The sequence below is a fragment of the Carcharodon carcharias genome, chromosome 34, assembly GCF_017639515.1.
Source record: "Carcharodon carcharias isolate sCarCar2 chromosome 34, sCarCar2.pri, whole genome shotgun sequence".
NCBI lineage: Eukaryota > Metazoa > Chordata > Chondrichthyes > Lamniformes > Lamnidae > Carcharodon > Carcharodon carcharias.
This window is the reverse complement of record NC_054500.1, coordinates 9,338,002-9,356,967: the sequence shown is the minus strand read 5'-3', so window position 1 is coordinate 9,356,967 and position 18,966 is coordinate 9,338,002. Positions and strand designations below refer to the sequence as shown.

The following is an 18,966-nucleotide window of genomic DNA, read 5'->3' as shown; positions in this document are numbered from 1 at the left end:
TTCCTGCTAAACCATGACAAATCAAAATGAAAAGACCGAGGAATTGTGCGATAATAGTTTGGGTTTAATTTCGAACATAGGTGAGGCTCCTCAGATTACACAGATAAAACCCAGCACTGAAGGTCACCCACCTTACTGGGCCTGGCCAGAACAGAATGTGACCGAGTGTTTAAAATTAAAATACTGACATTTATGCATTCAGGTCTCAGGGGGCCAAAAAGACCTCAGAGGAATCGAGAATTTTTTTTTTTTTTTTTTTGCACATTGGAAACCAAAGGTTAAAAAGGTTCAACACCATCAGGTCTCACTGGCAGATATTGAAATGTTGTGTGCAGAATGGAGGCTGCGTGCAAGGACTCGGCAGCCCAGCTCGAGGCCAGTCCCCTCCCACGTTGTGTGCAATTCACCAACTTTTTCACAGCCAGTCGATCAGTAGAAAGAATCCATAGTACCCGGCATTATCCTGGATCAGGTTGGTGCAGATCCGACCACCCTCTCCTACATCGCAAATCGGACATCCCTCCCGCCCCAAACAGCTAAAAAAAAAAAACAGTCCCACCAACCAGCTGCCCAATAACAGTCCTTTCTCTCGCTCCCTATATTAGACAATCATCTCCAGATGCCTGGCATATTCAATGACTTGTTTGGCCAGTTCTGTGGATGGGATTGTGGCCTCCTCTGGCTTCTGCTGTTGACTGGTAAAGGAATAATAGTTATCAGGACCTAGGAGCCAGCCACGCTGCAGGGGAGAAAGAGAGAGAGAGACACAAAGAGCCATAATGAATAAAAAAGCTGGCAAACAGTTATGCTACATAATACACAAACATACTACTGGCACTAGAGGAGACAGCGAGACCTTGGGCATATTGGGTCCCAATCCTTGTAGGATCTTAGAACATTACAGCATGGAAAAGGACAATTTCAGACCATATCCTTTAATATCCCAACTAGTCTAATCCCAACAGCAGCTTGTATTTATATAGTCCTTTTAACTTCCATTATGGAGTAAAATTGGACAGCAAATTAAATAAGGCAACATTAAGGCAGATAGCCAAAAGCTTAGTCAGAGGTAGGTTCTTAAAAGGAGGAAAAAGAGGTAGAGCGGGGTGGAGAGGTTGAGGGAGGGAACTCCAGAGCTTCAGGCCCAGGCAGGTTGAAGGCACAGCCACCAATGGTGGAGCGGTTAAAATTGGGGATGCGCAAGTGAGCAGAATCAGGGGTGTACATATGTTAAGAAGGATTGTGGGGCTGGAAGATATTAGAGATAGGGAAAGACCAAGGCCATGCTGGGATTTGAAAATAAAGATGAGAATTTTAAAATCAAATTGGCTTGACCAGAAGCCAGTGTCCATCAGTGGGCAGAGGTGGGGGGGGAAGAATGAATGTTGCATGATGAGTGTAAGTACATGGGCAGAAGAGATTTAACAAACTTGAATTTACGAAGGGTAGAATGTGAGGCATTGGCCAGTAACGTGCTCAAACAGTCTAGTCTAAGGATGACAAAGGCATGGCCGAGACTTCCAGCAGATGAGCTGAAGTAGGGGTAGATTCGGGTGATGTTACAGAGGTAGATGTCGATGATCATGGTGATGGTATGGATGGTGTAATCAAAAGCTCATTTCAGGAACAAATATGACACCAAGGTTGTAAGCAATCTGGTTCAGCCTCAGACAGCTGCCAGGGAAGGGAACAGAGTGTGGGGCTAGGGAATGCAGCTGGTAGTGGGGATCAAAGACAATGGCTTTGACCTTCCCAATAGATAGTTGAAGAAATTTCTGCTCATCCAATACTAGATGTTGGATAAGCAGCCTGATAATTTAGTGTAAGTGGAGCCAAAGCAAGGAGGTGGTGAGATACGCTGACGCCACCCAGCTCTACATGTAAAAACAAACACTGTTTTCAGATTGTGTCCTCGAGGGACAGCACGTGCATGAGAAATAAGAGAGAGCCAAGGATAGATCCTTGGAGGCCACCAAAGGTAATGCTGTGGGAGCAGGAAGAAAGCCGCTGCAAGTGAGACCCTAATTATTAGATAGATAAGAATGGAACCAACAGGCGACTGCAGCCCCACCCAACTGGACAATGGTGGAGATGCAGCGGAAGAGGATGCTCAAACATGTCAAGGCTACAGATATGTTGAGAAGCTCGAGAAGGGATAGTTTACCTGCGTCACTGTCACATGGGATGCCATTTGTGACTGATGAGAGCAGTTTTGCTCCTATGGCAGAGGTGAAAACCTGACTGGAGGGGTTCAAACATGGAGCTCCGGGAAAGGTGGGCAGAGGTTTGGGAGGTGACAACGTGGTCAAGGACTTTGGCGAGGAAAGGAGGGCGGTAGGTTGCAAGGACTGTGGGCGTCGTTTTTTTTTTGAGGAGAGACATGACGACAGCAGAAGCAGCGTTGAGAGGGACAGTGCTTGAAGAGAGAGTACGGTAAACATCAGCTAACAAGGGAAACGAAGTGGGTGTCAGCAGTTTCATGGGAAGAGTCAAATGAACAGAAGGCTGGTCTCATGGGCAAGATCCCAGCACCCCCTGCTTATTTCCCATACTCTTTAATATCCTGCTAAATCCAATCCCACTCTTCTGCTCACACCCCATATCCTTTTAATATCCTACCTAATCTAATTTCACTATCCTGCTCACTTCCCATATACTCTAATATTCCTCATAGTCTAATCATACTATCCCCCCTCTCCCTCAGCTCTTCAATGTCCCACCCAGTCCAATCCCAAAATCTTTCTCCGAAACAAAGCTGCTCCCCAGAGGGGGAACATTCCAGTTTCAGATCTATAATATTGTACCAACCCTTACCATCAAATCAGACTGCCCAGTTTGAACACCTATGCTACTCAGTGTAATGTCTACATACTGGTCTCAGTTATATATAACAAATTGCGATAAATTGTTAATCCACATCCAGGAACTGTTCAATACAAATGCTTTATGAAATCTATTATGAAGTCCAATCCTATTCTCCACCTCACTTCCTGTAACCTTCAATATCCTACTTCGTCTAATCCGTCTCTCTCCCTGTACCCTTCACATACCACTTTGTCTAATCCCACGCTTTTTTCTTGTCCCTACACTGCCAGCACCCCCATTTCCCATTTAACCATCTTTTAAATGGCCATAGTCACTATTCTGGCTGCACTCCACCACCTTTTGAATTGGTTTCAGGCTTTTTTCCCCCCTAAACGTACTATCAGCAATAGGTTCAGTTCCAGTTTGTGAGCCAAATCAGAAGCAACTGATCTCTTTCACTGATATAAAACTAAAATACTGCGGATGCTGGAAATCTGAAATAAAAACAGAAAATGCAAGAAAAACTCAGCAGATCTGGCAGCATCCCCGGGGAGAGAAACAGAGTTAACAATTCAAGTCCATATTACTCTTGTTCAGAGCTGAAAAGGTGTAAATCCCATCACATTTCTACCTCTCTTCAGCTCTGAAGCAGAGTCATAATGACTCAAAACATCACATTAACTGTTTTTCTCTCTCTCTCTCCACTGATGCTGCCAGACCTGATCTCTTTTACTGATTTGTTCAGGGACATACTCGTCTCTTACGCATTAAAACACATGTACTGTAAGCACTCAACGTTTGATTCAGTCAATAAACATTGCATTTGTCATCAATAGCCTACCCTCCCCTCACTAATGCTCTGCGCCAGTCAATAATGAGAGTTAACTCCACAATGAGTACCAACCTTTTTCGCATACTCAGTCATCTTCTTGGGTGTGGTGAAAAACAGTGTCCTTGAAGCTTCACTGAATAATATATTTTCATAAGCCTTCTCAATGCAGCCAGCAATTTCATCCCTGAGGTAAAATTAAAGTTCATTATGACAGAAAGAGAAAAAAAACGTGGGCCAACTTAGGGGCTCAAAGCACTTTCTGAAAATTCTTCCCACATCACCTGAAGATGATCAAAGTCAAGGGGATCACAGGGAGGCACAAGACCCCCCCCCATACCCCAGCTACCTTTTATGCATCAGTCACAGTTAGGAATTTGTCCAGCTCCCTGTTCAATGTTTGCAGTGAATCACAACTTGTCCCAGAGGTCAACTGCCCTCTGAAAAGGAAAGCTTCCTGGCACTTAACCTAGTTCCAGACCTATGTAGCTTATATACAGGTCAAACTCAGGTCCTGCTCACCAGCCCCACAGGGCTCGATCATATTAGAGAGCTGGGTGTGGGGCAAAGGATAATTGTTCTGAAGCTGATCATTTGAGTGTGCGGCTGCTACAAGCGATGCTGCAGATATCATTTCGCAGTGAGTTGTAGTCAGGTGCCTTTATGAAGTAGCTTTAAACCATTAACCTTCAATCCAGCCACAGGCAACAAATAAAAAGATTGCCAACCTCAAAGCACGGGAGACCATTCAGTCCATCATGCCTGTGCTGGTTCTCAAGAGTAATTGTACTTAGTCCCATGTCCTGCTTTTTGTCTGTAATCCTGTAACTTCCTCAAATTCCTGTCCAACTCCTTTTTTAAAATCATTTGTGGAATCAATTTCAATCATTTTGACAGGTCAAGCATTCCAGGTCCCGACAACTCTAAGTGGAAAGATTTCTCTTCATCTAACCTCTAGATTATTTACAATAACTTTAAATCTCTGACCTCTGGTTAATGACACATTCTATCTACTTTAATGGAAAAATAATCTTGAGAAACTTCATTAGGGCACTTTGTAGCCCTCTCTGTTCCAAGGAGAATTCTCATAACCTATTCAAACAACTCTTAATAACTGAAGTCCCTTTATGCCTGGTAACATTCTGGTAAACCTCCTCCGGACCCTTTCCAAGTCCCTTGCATCTTTCCTGAAGTGTGCTGTCTGAGATTATCCACAATGGTCCGGCTGAGACCTAACCACTGATGTATAAAGTTCGGGCATGATCGCTTTGCTTTTATTATTTCACGCCAACGATCAGGATAAGACAGGACACAGGGATTTTGTAAGAGGAGATTCCACTCTTATCCGCTATAAGACAGCTCACATCGTTCAGGTTTCCTGGGACATCATTTCGTGTCGTGATGGTCTGGGATTCCCGTTTCTGTGCTGGCCAGCCCGTGATATTCCACTCTCACTAGAATGGGCAGACATTTACAGAATGGCCTGTGCAGCATTGGAAATCTACTGCCTTTTTATTCCCCAATTTTCCAAAGAAATCCAAAGTTTTTAAGCCTCTTACCAGTTTACTTAGGATACAGCACAGAAACAGCCCATTCGGCCCAACCAGAACATTCTGGTGTTTACGCTCCACTTGAACTTCCTCCCATCTTTCCTCATCTGAATCTACCGTCGTAACCCTCTACTCCCTTCTCCCTCAAACGCTTGTCTAGCTTCTCCTATTAACTGTCGCAAATTCAGACAAAAAAAAACAAAACTCTGAAAATGCAGATTATTCATTCAGGGCTGATTATTTAAGAACGCAAGATTTGCCGTTAAGACACTGTTTATACCGTTGTGGGTTGTCCACTGTTTCAAAAAACAAGAATTAAATCTGGGACGCGAGCGCTGCAAGGTTGGCAAACTGGTGAGAGGCTTAAAAACTTTGGATTTCTTTGGAAAATTGGGGAATAAAAAGGCAGTAGATTTCCACTGCTGCACAGGCCATTCTGTAGATGTCTGCCCATTCTAGTGAGAGTGAAATATCACGGGCTGGCCAGCACAGAAACGGGAATCGCAGACCATCATGACAAGAAATGATGACCCAGGAAACCTGAACGATGTGAGCTGTCTTATAGCGGATAAGAGTGGAATCCCAGTGGGTGATGGCTCACTAGGCCACTTCAGAGGGCAGTTAAGAGTCAACCACTTTGGTGTGGAACTCAAGTCACATAGTCGTGACCAGGTTAAGGATGGAGGGATTTTCTTTATAATTTGACAGCTTTGTGATCATTGTTGTTTTTTTTTTTGTTTTAAAAAACTGAATTCAAATTCTCAAACTGGTGAGAGCTGTACCCCAAGCTCTCTGCATTATTAATCCGGTAACATTACCACTGCAATCCTATGCGCTGTTGGTTGCACGGCCTCGGGTTTCAGTCCATTGGGATGCTCCAAACAAATAGGTTCCCCTCCTCCAGCCATCCGTGATGCAGCCTGGAACTTACCTAATGGTATCGAGCAAGATGTCAATGAAGAAGGTGTAGCTCTCGGCAGGGATGTTTCCCTTTGCCAGGAACACTTTGTTGTAGCTCCCCTCCATCAGGTACTGAAACACAACATACAGGAACGTCAGATACTGCATGAAAAAAGTGGCAGCTTTCATTTTTAAATTCCACCCATCTTTTCACTGCTGGGGAGTGGGGCTGGCTGGAATGCTCCACAAGGAATCAGCGTGGGCTTGCTGGGCCGAATGGCCCCCTTCTGTGCTGTAAACGGCTCTTAAAACTCAAATACAGCCACTTGAAAGCCTTAACCCTATTGGTGCACAGACATGTCCGGAAATTTCAACAGAACTGAACAGGTCAGGGCTTTCTAAGCTGTGTTCTTGAGGCCGTAAGCAACGGCGCAGTAAAAAGACCTGCATTTGTATAGCATCCTTGAGAACAGTGGCTCCAAATCTTTCCATTGGTGGGTCACTTAGGCTGGACAAAAGAGCTGGAGGACAACCTACCGGTCCGACCCCATCTGCTTTCACTAGCCACCCACTGCAAAAAACTCATCAGAATTAATGGGAAAATATAAGCATTTTGCTGCTTTTTCACTGCTAAATGCATTAATTTTATTACATACAAGTAAATTACTAATTAATGTCTAATACAAAATTATGGACACTCATGTTATAAATATTAATAGCCTCTTGGACCACCTGTGTTCCACAGAACACAGAGAACCAACCAAGCATTGCTTCTGGATACCCTAACGTGTTTTACAGCCAAGAGGTATTTCTGAAGCGTCGATGTCATTGCGATGTGGCAAACATGGCAACCAATTTGCACAGCAAGATCCCAACAAGAGCAATGTGATAATCTATTTTAGTGACGTGGGCTTGAGGGCAAGTATCGGCCAGGACACTCAGGGCTGGGGGCGGGGAGACGGACTCCTCTGCTCTTCTTTAAATAAGGCCTGGAGATCTTTGACGTCCACCCGAGGGGTAGATGGGACCTCAGTTTAAGATCTTGTCTGAAAGGCAAGAATCGGAGTGTAGCACACCAGCAGTATTACACTGGAGTGTCAGCCTGGACTTTGTGCTCAAGTCTTTGGAATGGGAAATGAACCTATGACTTCTGGCTGGGGGGGCGAATGTGCTACCCGCTGGGAATGGCTGACACATTCTAGCCAATGAAGTTCCAGCAACTCAGCCCTTAGGAGATGAGCCGAGTGTTTAAGTCATTTCAACGAATGCACACTGTTTACTTCCCCAAGCCTCGCCCTTCCTCTGCCGCCCCACTCAGTTCCCTATCTGTGGCCTGGATATGTGTACCTGCTCGAGTGAGACTGGGTGCTTGATGTAGACATTTGTCTGTATATCTCTGGCGGGCAGTCGCTCCAGCTCAGTGTGGAACTCAGCCACACGATTCTGAGACAGGAGAAAGAGCAGATTCAGTCCGAGAAGCTGGTGTTTGTAGGCAGACTCGGGCAATTCATCCCTGCAAAGGCAAAAAGAGAGGCATCAAATCCACAGACAAATATGCAGGTGGTCTCAAAGAAAGCAGCACTCACTATGGGGCATGGTAGTATAGTGGTTGTTACTGGACTAGCAAGCCAGAGACCACAGCTAATTTCAAAACCAACCTTCCAAGCCCATATAATAATAAAAAACAAAAACAGAATTACCTGGAAAAACTCAGCAGGTTTGGCAGCATCGGCGGAGAAGAAAAGAGTTGACGTTTCGAGTCCTCATGACCCTTCGACAGAACTTGAGTTCGAGTCCAAGAAAGAGTTGAAATATAAGCTGGTTTAAGGTGTGTTTGGGGGGGGCGGAGATCTACCACCTAGAAGGACAAGGGCAGATGCAGCATGGGAACATCACCATCTGCAAGTTCCCCTCAAAGTCAGTCACCATCCTGACTTGGAAATATATTGGCTGTTCCTTCACTGTCACTGGGTCAAAATCCTGGCACTCCCTCCCTAACAGCACTGTGGGTGTACCTACACCACAGGGACTGCAGCGGTTCAAGAAGGCAGCTCACCACCAACTTCTCAAGGGCAATTAGGGATGGGAAATAAATGCTGGTCTAACCAGCGAAGCCCAAATCCTGTGAAAGGATTTTTAAAAAAATGATCTTTAAACCTAAGTTCAAATACCCACCCAGTTGACTTGGCAATATAAACTCAATTAATTAAATTTAAATAAAACTGAATTAAAAAGCTAGTATCAGTAATTGCGCCCATTACATTCCTGGATTGTCATAAAAACCCAACTGTTATTAAGAAGCTTTATAAAACACTAATTCTGGAGTACTGTGTCCAATTCCGGGCACCCCACTTTACCAAGAATACGAAGGCTTCAGAGAGAGTAAATCTTCCCCCACAAGAATGGTTCCAGGGATGAGGGACTTTAGTTTATGAGGGTAGACTGGAGAAGCTGAGATTGTTTTCTTAGAAAGAAAAGGTTGAGAGGAAATTTGATAGAGGTGTTTAAAATCATGAGGGGTTGAGGTAGAAGATAAAGAGAAACATTTCCCACTAGAATCAGAGGATGCCGATTTAAAGCGATTAGCAAAAGAACCAAAGGCTACACGACAAAAAACGTTTTTGTGCAGCAAGTGGTTGTGATCTCGAATACACTGCCTGACAGGATGGTGAAGGCAGATTCAACCAGTGCTTTCAGAAGGCAATTGGATAAGAAACTGAAACGATCAAACAACTTTGCATGGCTGCCGGGAAAGAGCAGGGGAATGGGACCAGCTAAATTGAGCCCTTGACTGCTCTCTGCAAGGCCAATGGGCCGAATGGCTTCCTCCTGTGCTGTAAACAATTCTTATGATTCCCTGGTTCCCGGATGTCCTTTCAGGTGAGAAATCTGCTGCCCTTATCGAGTCTGATCTATGTATAACTCTAGGCACACAGCAATGTGACTCTTAATACCCTTGGAAACAACTTCACAAGCCACTCAATTGCATTCAAGGCAGCAGCTCATCACCAATTTCACATGGGGGCAACAAATACCAGCCTTGCCAGTGATGCCCAGGCCCCAAGAATAAAAATAACCTATGTAGTGGACAACCTTGCAGCACTGACTTTCCCCCTTCAACTCCATCCATTCATCTTCTGCAGTCTTCATAATTCATAGAATGACAGTAGCACCACCCATGCTCCCCACTCCTCCTCCCTCCCCCAAACCTTACGCTAATTTTTTACCAAATAGCATAACCCCAGCTAACATCTTGCTCGAGAGCTACAATACCTTGATACATTTCACAACGCCTCAGATACTGAAGCAATCCCTGTCCTTATGCAGCGAAACCAGGGCAAATTTCCGGCCTGGGTTGCTAAGTGCCAAGTAACATTCGCACCACACAAGTGGCGTGCAATGACTATCTCCAATAAGAGAGATTCTAATTATCGCCCCTTGACATTCAATGGCATTACCATCACTGAATCCTCCACTATCATCCTGGGGGGGTTACCATTGACCAGAAACTGAACTGGACTAGCCATATAAATACCGGCTACAAGAGCAGGTCAAATGTTGGGAATTCTGCGATAAATAACTCACCTTCTGACTCCCCTAAAGCCTGTCCACCATCTACAAGGCACAAGTCGGGAGTGTGATGGGATACTCTCCACTTGCCTGGATAAATGCAGTTCCAACAACACTGGAGAACCTCAACACCATCAAGGACAAAGCAGCCCACTTGATTGGCACCATATCTCCATCTTAAACATTCACTCCTCTGCCACCAATGCACAGTGGCAGCAGTATACAACATTAAGGTGCACTGCAGCAACTCACCAAGGCTCCTCTGACAGCACCTTCTAAACCCATGACCTCTATCACCTTAAAGGCCAAGGGCAGCAGATAGATGGGAACACCACCACCTGCAAGTTCCCCTCCAAGCCACGCACCATCCTGACTGGGAAATATATCGCTGTTCCTGGGTCAAAATCCCAGAACTCCATTCCAAACAGCACTGTGGATGTATCTACACCACAGGGGCTGCAGTGGTTCAAGAAGACAGCTCACCACCACCTTCTCAAAGGGCAATTTGGGATGAGCAATAAATGCTGGGCTCAGCCAGTGATGCCCACATCTCACGAAAGAATAAAAAAAACTGTACCACAAGATGATGCAGATGAGTCTGCGATTCCCCATTACCTCATGATTGGAGACATTGTGGATGGAAGGGGAAGAGGGCAGGAACACAAGTGAAAGAAGAGAGATTTAGTGGTTAGATCATTCTGAGAGAGCTGGGATAACTCTTTCCCTGAATAGGATATTTTTTGAAGGACATAGAATGAGGTACAGAAACTGGTCTATTCCACCATTTAAACGCCACACCAGCCTCCTCTCACTCTGCTTCATCAAGCCCCTTTTAACGTGCAGCAATGAGAGAGAGGATAGTGCTGATTACCAACTCAGTCACCAACACCCATCCATTCAGGCTTCCAGGTACAAGGAGAACAGTCTGTCAGGAAGGGCAAGCCATACATTTCCCCAGCTGGTACTAAGCACTGCTTGCTTCCAGCCTCTCAGGGCTCCAGCGTTCATAAAACTGATCGGATCTAGCTCAAAGGTGGTGATGCCCTCATTGTTGAATAGCTTGCTTCTAGCTCTCCCTCTAGGCTTGAGCAGCAATGGCCGTTTGGTTTACGTATCAAAGGCCAAGTGATAGCCTTGGGAACCTGCACCCAACCTCACCAGCTTTTTTGGGGGGAAAGCACTCCAGGTTTTCACTAACCTTTGCGTGAAGAAGCACTCCTCCAACATCAGTCCAGAATAGACCAACTCTAATTAAAGTCATCCCTCATTGCTCTCCTCCACCAGAGGAAATAGCTTCTCTCTGTCTACCCTAATCACACCTTTCATCATCAAAAACAGCTTGATTAGATCACTGCCAAACTTCTACACAAGGGAATCCAAGCCCAGTCTGTGCAACCCATGTCCATAACTTAACCCATTCAGTCCTGGTTTCGTTCAACACCACTTACTTGTAGTCAAAGTAATAACACTTGAGCTGTGCCATGTAGCGTTCAAACGAAGGGATATCCTTCTTCAGGATACTCCATTGTGCTCCAATTTCCAAAACATCCCCTTCAAAACAAAAAAAGGCTTACAGACAAAAAAAACTTTATTTCGTAAAGAGAGCCACTGACGAACAGAGAAAGGGGATCACATTTAAAAAAAAAACCCAGAAACTTAACAGGGCACTTTGCATTTGTACAGTATGCTGATAGTAACAGAACATCTCAAGATGCCTCATGCAGGAGGGGGATGGGGGGGTTGGGGGGGGGTGCAGAGGTTGGCTGGATTGAAAAGCTTTCAGGAGAATTTTTTAAAAGGAGGGAGGGGGCTGAAAATTAAAAAGACAAGAATCCAAGGAAGTTATGGGTTATGAAGGGAGTGCAATGAAGGTTCAGCAGACTGATTCCTGGGGTGGGACTGTTCTATGGAGGAGAGATTGAGGAGACTGAGTCTACATTCTCTCGAGTTTCGATGAATGAGAGGTGATCTCATTGAAGCAGACAAAATTCTTACAGGGCTCGACAGGGTAGATGCAGGAAGGATGTTCCCCTGGCTGAAGGGGGGTTGGGGTGGGGGGCAGAGACGGGTGTCTAGAACTAGGGGACACAGTCTCAGAATAAGGGGCAGGTCATTTAGGACGGAGATGAGGAGGCATTTCTTCACAGAGGGTGGTGGATCTTTGGAATTCTCTACCTCAAGAGGGCTGTGAAAGCTCAATCATTGAGCATGTTCAAGACAGAAATCAATAGATTTCTGGATATTAAAGATAACAAGGGATATGGGGATAGGGCGGGAAAATGACTTTGAGGTTGAAGATCAGCCACGATCTAGTTGAATGGTGGAGCAGGCTCAAGGGACCGAATGGCCTCCTCCTGCTCCTATTATGATGGTGCGAGGGAATTCCTGGGCGCAGATGGTGCCAGAGTACCAATTCACATCTGTACGCCCCATTAGGGAAAAACAAAATCTGCTTTAAACATTCATAATAACAAGAACTTAAATACGAAATCAAATTACTACGGATGCTAGAGATCTGAACAACAAGCTTTCATGTTGGCTCACCCACATGTAACAGCAAGCTGAGAAACAATATAGAGGAAGACGACGACATTCACTGTCAGATAAGGATAGCTGGTAACCATAGCCAAATCTGGTGTTGCTATGGAATTAGCAGAACAGAACAGTACAGTCTTGAGATAAGCCATCATTAGCTGTAGCAAGTGACATGCAAGAAGTAACCCTATTAACACATTTCAATGTGCAATATGAAAAGAAATGTAGATACAAAAAATATAAGAATTAATGCAATATCTAGTTCTATCACTGCAGTGGGTTAGGACAAAACGGGTTCCAGTCTAATGGGAAGATGCGTCTAAAGATTCAACAGACTTTGAATGGCTGTTGGTTTAACTAACAATGCATTTAAGGCTCCAAGATAGTTCTAGTTGTGAATCGTATTTAATCTGTGTGTGGTAGTGGTTAGGAGGTCTTGTGGCACAGTGAGTGCCTCTGGGCCAGAAGCTTCTGTATTTCATGGCCACAGGAGGTGCGTTCATAACCTGACCAAACAGGTTGGTTATCAGCCTGTAAATCCTTCCAATATGCCTGACGGCAGGCAGTAAAAGCAGGAGAGTTTCCTGGTCAGCCAGAATGCTGAAGGGGAAAGCAACCCACTGCGGTACTTTGACAAGCATAATCATGGAGCAATCCAATGGAAGTCCATGCTCACCAACAGCCTCTTAGGGCTTGGTAGCCGAAGGTGGTGGTGGTTAAATAAAATAACCTTTTGAGATAGAGTTTCTGTTGATGCAGATTCAAGTCCACAAGCCCCACTCTAACAGCCAAAGCGGGAGACGTGAAAGTCAGAAATAATTCCAATGCCCATACACTTATGAACCATAAAGCACCACAAACACATTTGGCTACGAAGCCACAGGCACTTGAAAGACAAACTGGGTGCGGCTGCATTTGGAACAGTCGGCAATTTTGGGCATCTTATTGGTTGAAAGGACATTGGTGCCAACCTGCCAGCATTCTCCAAAGCAAAAGCTGGTCACAGCATTTAAAACTTAGCTACAGCAAAAGGACTGGACTTTAATTTCACAGGAAACAACGAGAGATGATGCCATCCAAAAAAAAAAACCGACAGGATTCTCGGTTTTGTAAACAGGAGCTCAGGACACAAAAGCAAGGAAGTTACTACGAACCTTCATAACACAGTGGTTAGGTCTCAGCAGGAATATTAAGTTTTCAATTCTGGGCACCGCACCTTAGAAAGGATGTCGACACTACCATAGTTAAAACAGCTGCACAAGGCAAGCTGGCAAGGGCTCCCCAAACAAAAACACAGGAAAGCTATACACTTCACAGAACAAAAGGTATTTTCTACTCAAGTCATCAGTTGAAGGGAAGATGCCCATCTCGTATCAGATTAAATTTCGCACTAAATAAAACTACAATCTCTTGAAATTTAGCTCTGTAGGGATTAAATTGCTGTCGCCGATGATACTCACGGGCTAGAATGAGCTGTCGCTTGGTCAGCTTCGTGCCTGAAGTGGGCAGAAAGTTCAGTTCCAGCAGAGCCACCTGACATAGGAGAGAACAGCGTCAACTGATGGAACAGAGGTGAGAGCGGGATATATTTTGATATATATTCAGCACCAGGGCCTGGGCATCGTTTCAAAGCTTGCTGATGCCACAAAACTGGGAAAGGCAGTAAACAACAAGGTGGTGAGTAGGGCAGATTGGTGAAATGACAGGGGACGGAAAGGGGAAGTTGCACCTGGAGGGGTGGATGGGGAAAGGGGAGTAGGGAAAGGAGGTGGTGGAAACTGGCAGGGAAGGGAGGGGTGTTATGGTCCCAGTGTTTGTCTGTCTTTTCCCCACCTTGAGCTTCTCTTGGGGGAGAGGGTGTTTCAAGTCCATGTACCCTTCCTCTCTATCTCTCCCGACCCCCACCTCTTTACCACCTTAAGTTTTCCGGGGGTGGGGGGTGGGTAAGGGGTGTTATCACCCCTTTCTGTCATCTCTCTCCTTCCTTCTTTTGTCCACTTCAGAGTTTCCCCAGAGAAGGAAGGGTGTTGAAGTGTTAGGGTGTCTCCCCCCACTCAAGTCTCTCCTCTGGTAGGTGTGGGAGAGGGTCTCATCTTGAGCTTGGGGTGTTAAAGAGGAAGTTGGGGGGGGGGGGGTGGGGAGGTTACAGTGCCTCCCCCTCTCTTAGCTTGTCCAGTAAAGGGTGGGGGGATGGATTGTTAGGGTGAGTAGGGGTGTCTGGGACAGCATTGGGGGGTGGGGTGGTGGGGGTGGTATCAGTCTCTCTCTCCCATCTTCAGCTTCCCCAGCAGAGGGAGAGGGTAGAGGTCAGTGGGGGTGGGGTCAGGGAGGGGGTTGGTTAGGGGATACAAGGGTTTTGGGGGGGTTGGTTAAGGGGAAAGAGGCTTTGGGGGTTCATTAGGAGGTATGAATGCTTTGGGGGGGGGGAAAGAGGGGGTTGGGGTTTTTGGGAGGGTATAGAGGGGGTATCTTCCTCAGCAGAGGGAGGGGAGGTGGAGGGAGGGGGGAGAAGGGGTTATCCGGGAGAGGGGGGGGGGAAGGAGGGGGTATCCGGGAGGGGGAGAGGGGGAGGGGGAGAGGGGGAGGGGGAGGGGAGGGGGGAGAGGGGGAGAGGGGGAGGGGGAGAGGGGGAGAGGGGGAGGGGGAGAGGGGGGGAGGGGGAGAGGGAGGGGGGAGGGGGAGGGGGGGAGAGGGAGAGAGGGAGGGGGGAGGGGGAGGGGGAGGGGGGGGGGAGGGGGGAGGGGGGGAGGGAGAGGGGGGGAGGAGAGGGGGGGGGAGGAGTTAGGGGGGGGGTGGGGGGGGTGGGGGGGGGGGGGGGGGGGGGGGGGGGGGGGAGGGGGGAGGGAGGGGAGAAGGGGTATCCGGGAGGGGGGCAGGGGGAGTGTGGGGAGGGGGAAGGGGTATCCGGGAGGGGTGGAGAGGGCAGCGGAAGGTGGGGAGGGAGTGGGAAGCAGAGAGGGAGAAGGGAGAGGAGGGAGGGGGCAGTGGGAGGGGGAGTGGGGGGAGGGAGAAAGGGGTATCTGGGAGGGGGGAGAGAGCAGGGGGAGTGGGGGGGAGGAGGGAGAAGGGAGGGGGGGGACCGGGGGTATCCGGGGGACCGGGGGTATCCGTCTCTCGCTCCCACCTTCAGCTTGCCCAGCAGCTCCTCACATTTGCGGAGATTGGGGTTCTTGCGGCTCCACTCGCTCCGCAGTTGCTCCAACATCCCGACCGCCTGCTCCAGGGACCCGGCCATGGTGACTCCGCACTCACTGTACGGCAATCACCCGGGCAACCGCCCGCTTCACGACACCGGCCCCGCCCTCACCGGAACTGACGGGGGCCGCAGCGGCCGCCATCTTGGGAAGGGCAGCAGCTCTTAAAGGGGCCGCGCCCCAGAAAGCGAGGGAGTATGTGAGGGGGTGAGGAATTGTCTAAACTCCCCTCACCCCAGCCCAGGAGAACTATCAATCCCCCTAAATTAAAGAGATATTAAAACACTATTTTAAAATTTTCCACACTTCTTGATGAATGATTAAAAAAAACATGGAATTGGGCTGCTCGACTGGGTGAGGCAGCTGGAGACGCGAGAAGATCTCCAGGGGATACCCCCCTCAACCAACGAGGCCAGCAACCCAAGTCAGATCCCGTAATTTGCAGCAGCAACCACACTTCAAAGGGGATCCACCGTCAAGGGGTCGGGGTGGGGGTTAGGGTGTTGGGTTTTGGGGGGATTGGGTGTTGGGGTTGTGGTGGGAATGTTGGGGTTGGGGTGGGTTTTGGTGTCAGGGTGGTTTAGGGGTTGGGTTTTGAGGGGGTTGGGTATTGGGGTGGGTTTTGAGGGGGGCGGGGGTGAGTTTAGGTTGGGTTTGGGGGTTGGGTTTTGGGTGGCTTGTGTTGGGATTGGGGTAGTGGGGTTGGGTTGGGTTTTGGGGAGGGGGTTGGGTTTTAGGGGGGTTGGGGTTGGTGTTGGAGGGTTAGTGTTGGGGGTTGGGTTTAGGGGTGGGTCTTGGGTTGGGTTTTGGGGGTTTGGGTGTTGGGGTAGGGGTTGGGTTTTTGGTTGGGTTTTGGGTGGGTGTTGGGGGGAGGAGTGGGGGGTTGGGGTAGGCGTTCGGTTTTGGGGGACTTGTGTTGGGGTTGGGGTAGTGGCGGGTTGGGTTGGGTTTTGGGGGGGTTGTTTTGGGGGATTGGGTTGGGTTTTGGGGAGGGGGTTGGGTTTTAGGGGGGTTGGTGTTGGTGTTGGTGGGTTAGTGTTGGGGGTTGGGTTTAGGGGAGGGGTTTTGGGTTGTTGGGGTTGGGTTGGGTTTTGGGGGTTTGGGTGTTGGGGTAGGGGTTGGGTTTTTGGTTGGGTTTTGGGGTGGGTGTTGGGGGGAGGAGTGGGGGGTTGGGGTAGGCGTTCGGTTTTGGGGGACTTGTGTTGGGGTTGGGGTAGTGGGCGGGTTGGGTGGGTTTTGGGGGGGTTGTTTTGGGGGGATTGGGTTGGGTTTTGGGGAGGGGGTTGGGTTTTAGGGGGGTTGGTGTTGGTGTTGGTGGGTTAGTGTTGGGGGTTGGGTTTAGGGGAGGGGTTTTGGGTTGTTGGGGTTGGGTTGGGTTGGGGTTTGGGTGTTGGGGTAAGGTTTGGGTTTGGGAGGGTGTGGGGGGTTGGGGTAGGGATTGGGTTTTAGGGGGGAGATCAGTCGCTTGCGGAATAATGTAGGATGTACTGGCACAGAGATGGCCATTCAGTCCAGCCGGTCCATGCTAACCCCTCATGCTCCACTCCTGCCTCCATCGCTCCCTGATCTAAATCTATCACCATCGCCCTCTCGCCCCCTTCACACCTTCCCCTGGGTCTCGGCGCCGCCTGGGACTGGGGACTGGGGACTGGGGGGGGGGGATGCTGGTGGCTGGTGGCTGGGGGCTGGGAGGGAGGGAGGGGGGGGGCGTGGGTGACGCGTAATGGAGCGTGGGGCTTTAGGACCCGGGAGGAACATTTCAGTCAGGCCCGAGGCCCGGGTCAAAATCGGTGCCTGAAGCCGGCGGTAATTCCCCATCCCGGGCGGGGCGGGGCGGGGCGGAGCGGAGCGGGGTGCAGGCCGCTTGCTGGGTGCCCATCGGATTGACAGGGACGGGGCGGCGGCGGCGGCGAGGATGGAAGGGGATGTGTTACTGACAGTCCGGGCCCTGGGGTAAGTACACGGGGGTCACGCGGGGGGGGGGGAGGGGCTTTGAGGCCGGTTTTGTTGATCCTGGAAACGGGCCGCACCAGAGAGGCAGCGGGATAACCAGCCCAGACCACCCCTCCCCCTCCCCGCCCCCCTCCCCCCCCGCCCCCCCCTCACCCCCCTCCCCCCCCTCACCCCCCCCTCACCCCTCCCCCCTCCCCTCCCCCCCCTCCACCCCCCCCTCACCCCTCCCCCCTCCCTCCCCTCCACCCCCCGCCCCCTCACCCCTCCCCCCTCCCCTCCCCTCCCCCCCCCCGCCCCCTCACCCCTCCCCCCTCCCCTCCCCCCCCTCACCCCTCCCCCCTCCCCGCCCCTCACCCCTCACCCCTCCCCCCTCCCCTCCCCCCCCTCACCCCCCCTCCCCCCTCCCCCCCCCCTCACCCCTCCCCCCCGCCCCCTCCCCCCTCCCCCCCCCCCCCCTCACCCCTCCCCCCCCCGCCCCCTCACCCCCTCCCCCCCCCCTCCCCTCCCCCCCCCGCCCCTCCCCCTCCCCCCTCCCCTCCCCCCCCCCCCCCGCCCCCTCACTCCCTCCCCCTCCCCTCCCCCCTCCCCTTCACCCCCCCGCCCCCTCCCCTCGCCCTCCCCCCCCGCCCCCTCACCCCTCCCCCCCCGCCCCCTCACCCCTCCCCCCCCGCCCCCTCACCCCTCCCCCCTCCCCTCCCCTCCCCTCCCCCCCCCGCCCCCTCACCCCTCCCCCCCCCGCCCCCTCTCCCCTCCTCCCCTCCCCTCCCCTCCCCTCCCCCCCCCGCCCCCTCCCCCTCCCCTCCCCTCCCCCTCCCTCTCTCCTCCCCTCCCCCCCCCCCTTCTCCCCCCCCCCCTCCCCCCCCCTCCCCCCTCTCCCCTCCCCCCTCCCCTCCCCCCCCCCGCCCCCTCCCTCCCCTCCCCCCTCCCCTCCCCCCCGCCCCCCTCACCCCCTCCACCCCCCCCCGCCCCCTCACCCATCCCCTCCCCTCCACCCCCCTCCGCCCCCTCACCCCTCCCCTCCCGCCCCCTCACCCCTCCCCCCTCCTCCCCTCCCCTCCCCCCCCCCGCCCCCTCACCCCCTCCCCCCCCCTCCCCTCCCCCCCCGCCCCCTCACCCCCTCCCCCCTCCCCTCCCCTCCCCTCCCCTCCCCTCCCCTTCCCCCCCCCGCCCCCTCACCCCTCCCCCCCCCGCCCCCTCACCCCTCCCCCCTCCCCTCCCCTCCCTCACCCCCCCCTCCCCTCCACCCCCCCCGCCCCCTCACCCCTCCCCCCTCCCCCTCCACCCCCCCGCCCCCTCACCCCCCCGCCCCCTCACCCCTCCCCCCTCCCCTCCACCCCCCCTCCCCTCCCCCCCCCCCCCCCTCACCCCCTCCCCCCCCCGCCCCCCTCACCCCCCTCCCCCCCTCCCCTCCCCCCCCCGCCCCCTCCCCCCCCCGCCCCCTCACCCCTCCCCCCCCGCCCACTCACCCCTCCCCTCCACCCCCCCCGCCCCCTCACCCCTCCCCTCCACCCCCCCGCCCCCTCACCCCTCCCCTCCCCCCCCCCCCCCCTCCCCCCTCCCCTCCCCTCACCCCCTCCCCTCCCCTCACCTCCCTCCCCTCACCCCTCCCCTCCCCTCACCCCTCCCCTCC

The 18,966-nt window shown here is 51.4% G+C and overlaps 2 protein-coding genes across 3 annotated transcripts in view; one reads left to right on the top strand and one right to left on the bottom strand.

The window, feature by feature from the left end:
- Nucleotides 1-43: 43 nt before the first annotated feature.
- psmd8 (proteasome 26S subunit, non-ATPase 8) lies at nt 44-15,468 on the bottom strand. The gene is made up of 7 exons (XM_041179296.1): nt 15,314-15,468; nt 13,650-13,722; nt 11,103-11,205; nt 7,432-7,597; nt 6,116-6,216; nt 3,710-3,821; nt 44-739 (listed from the first exon to the last, which is right to left on the bottom strand). Exons 1-7 carry the CDS (start codon nt 15,422-15,424, stop codon nt 602-604), a joined length of 804 nt encoding a protein of 267 aa, XP_041035230.1. The 5' UTR covers nt 15,425-15,468; the 3' UTR covers nt 44-601.
- The window catches only part of LOC121272618 (protein FAM98A-like), a 28,187-nt gene continuing 22,750 nt past the window's right edge, over nt 13,530-18,966 (top strand). Inside the window, exon 1 of one of the 2 annotated variants that reach the window (XM_041179295.1) lies at nt 13,530-13,761. In XM_041179295.1, the coding sequence (XP_041035229.1) occupies nt 13,751-13,761 (11 nt within the window). In that variant the 5' untranslated portion in view covers nt 13,530-13,750. Of the gene's footprint in view, nt 13,762-17,215; nt 17,337-18,966 lie in introns of those variants that run through there. The other variant, XM_041179294.1, reaches the window with a different exon arrangement.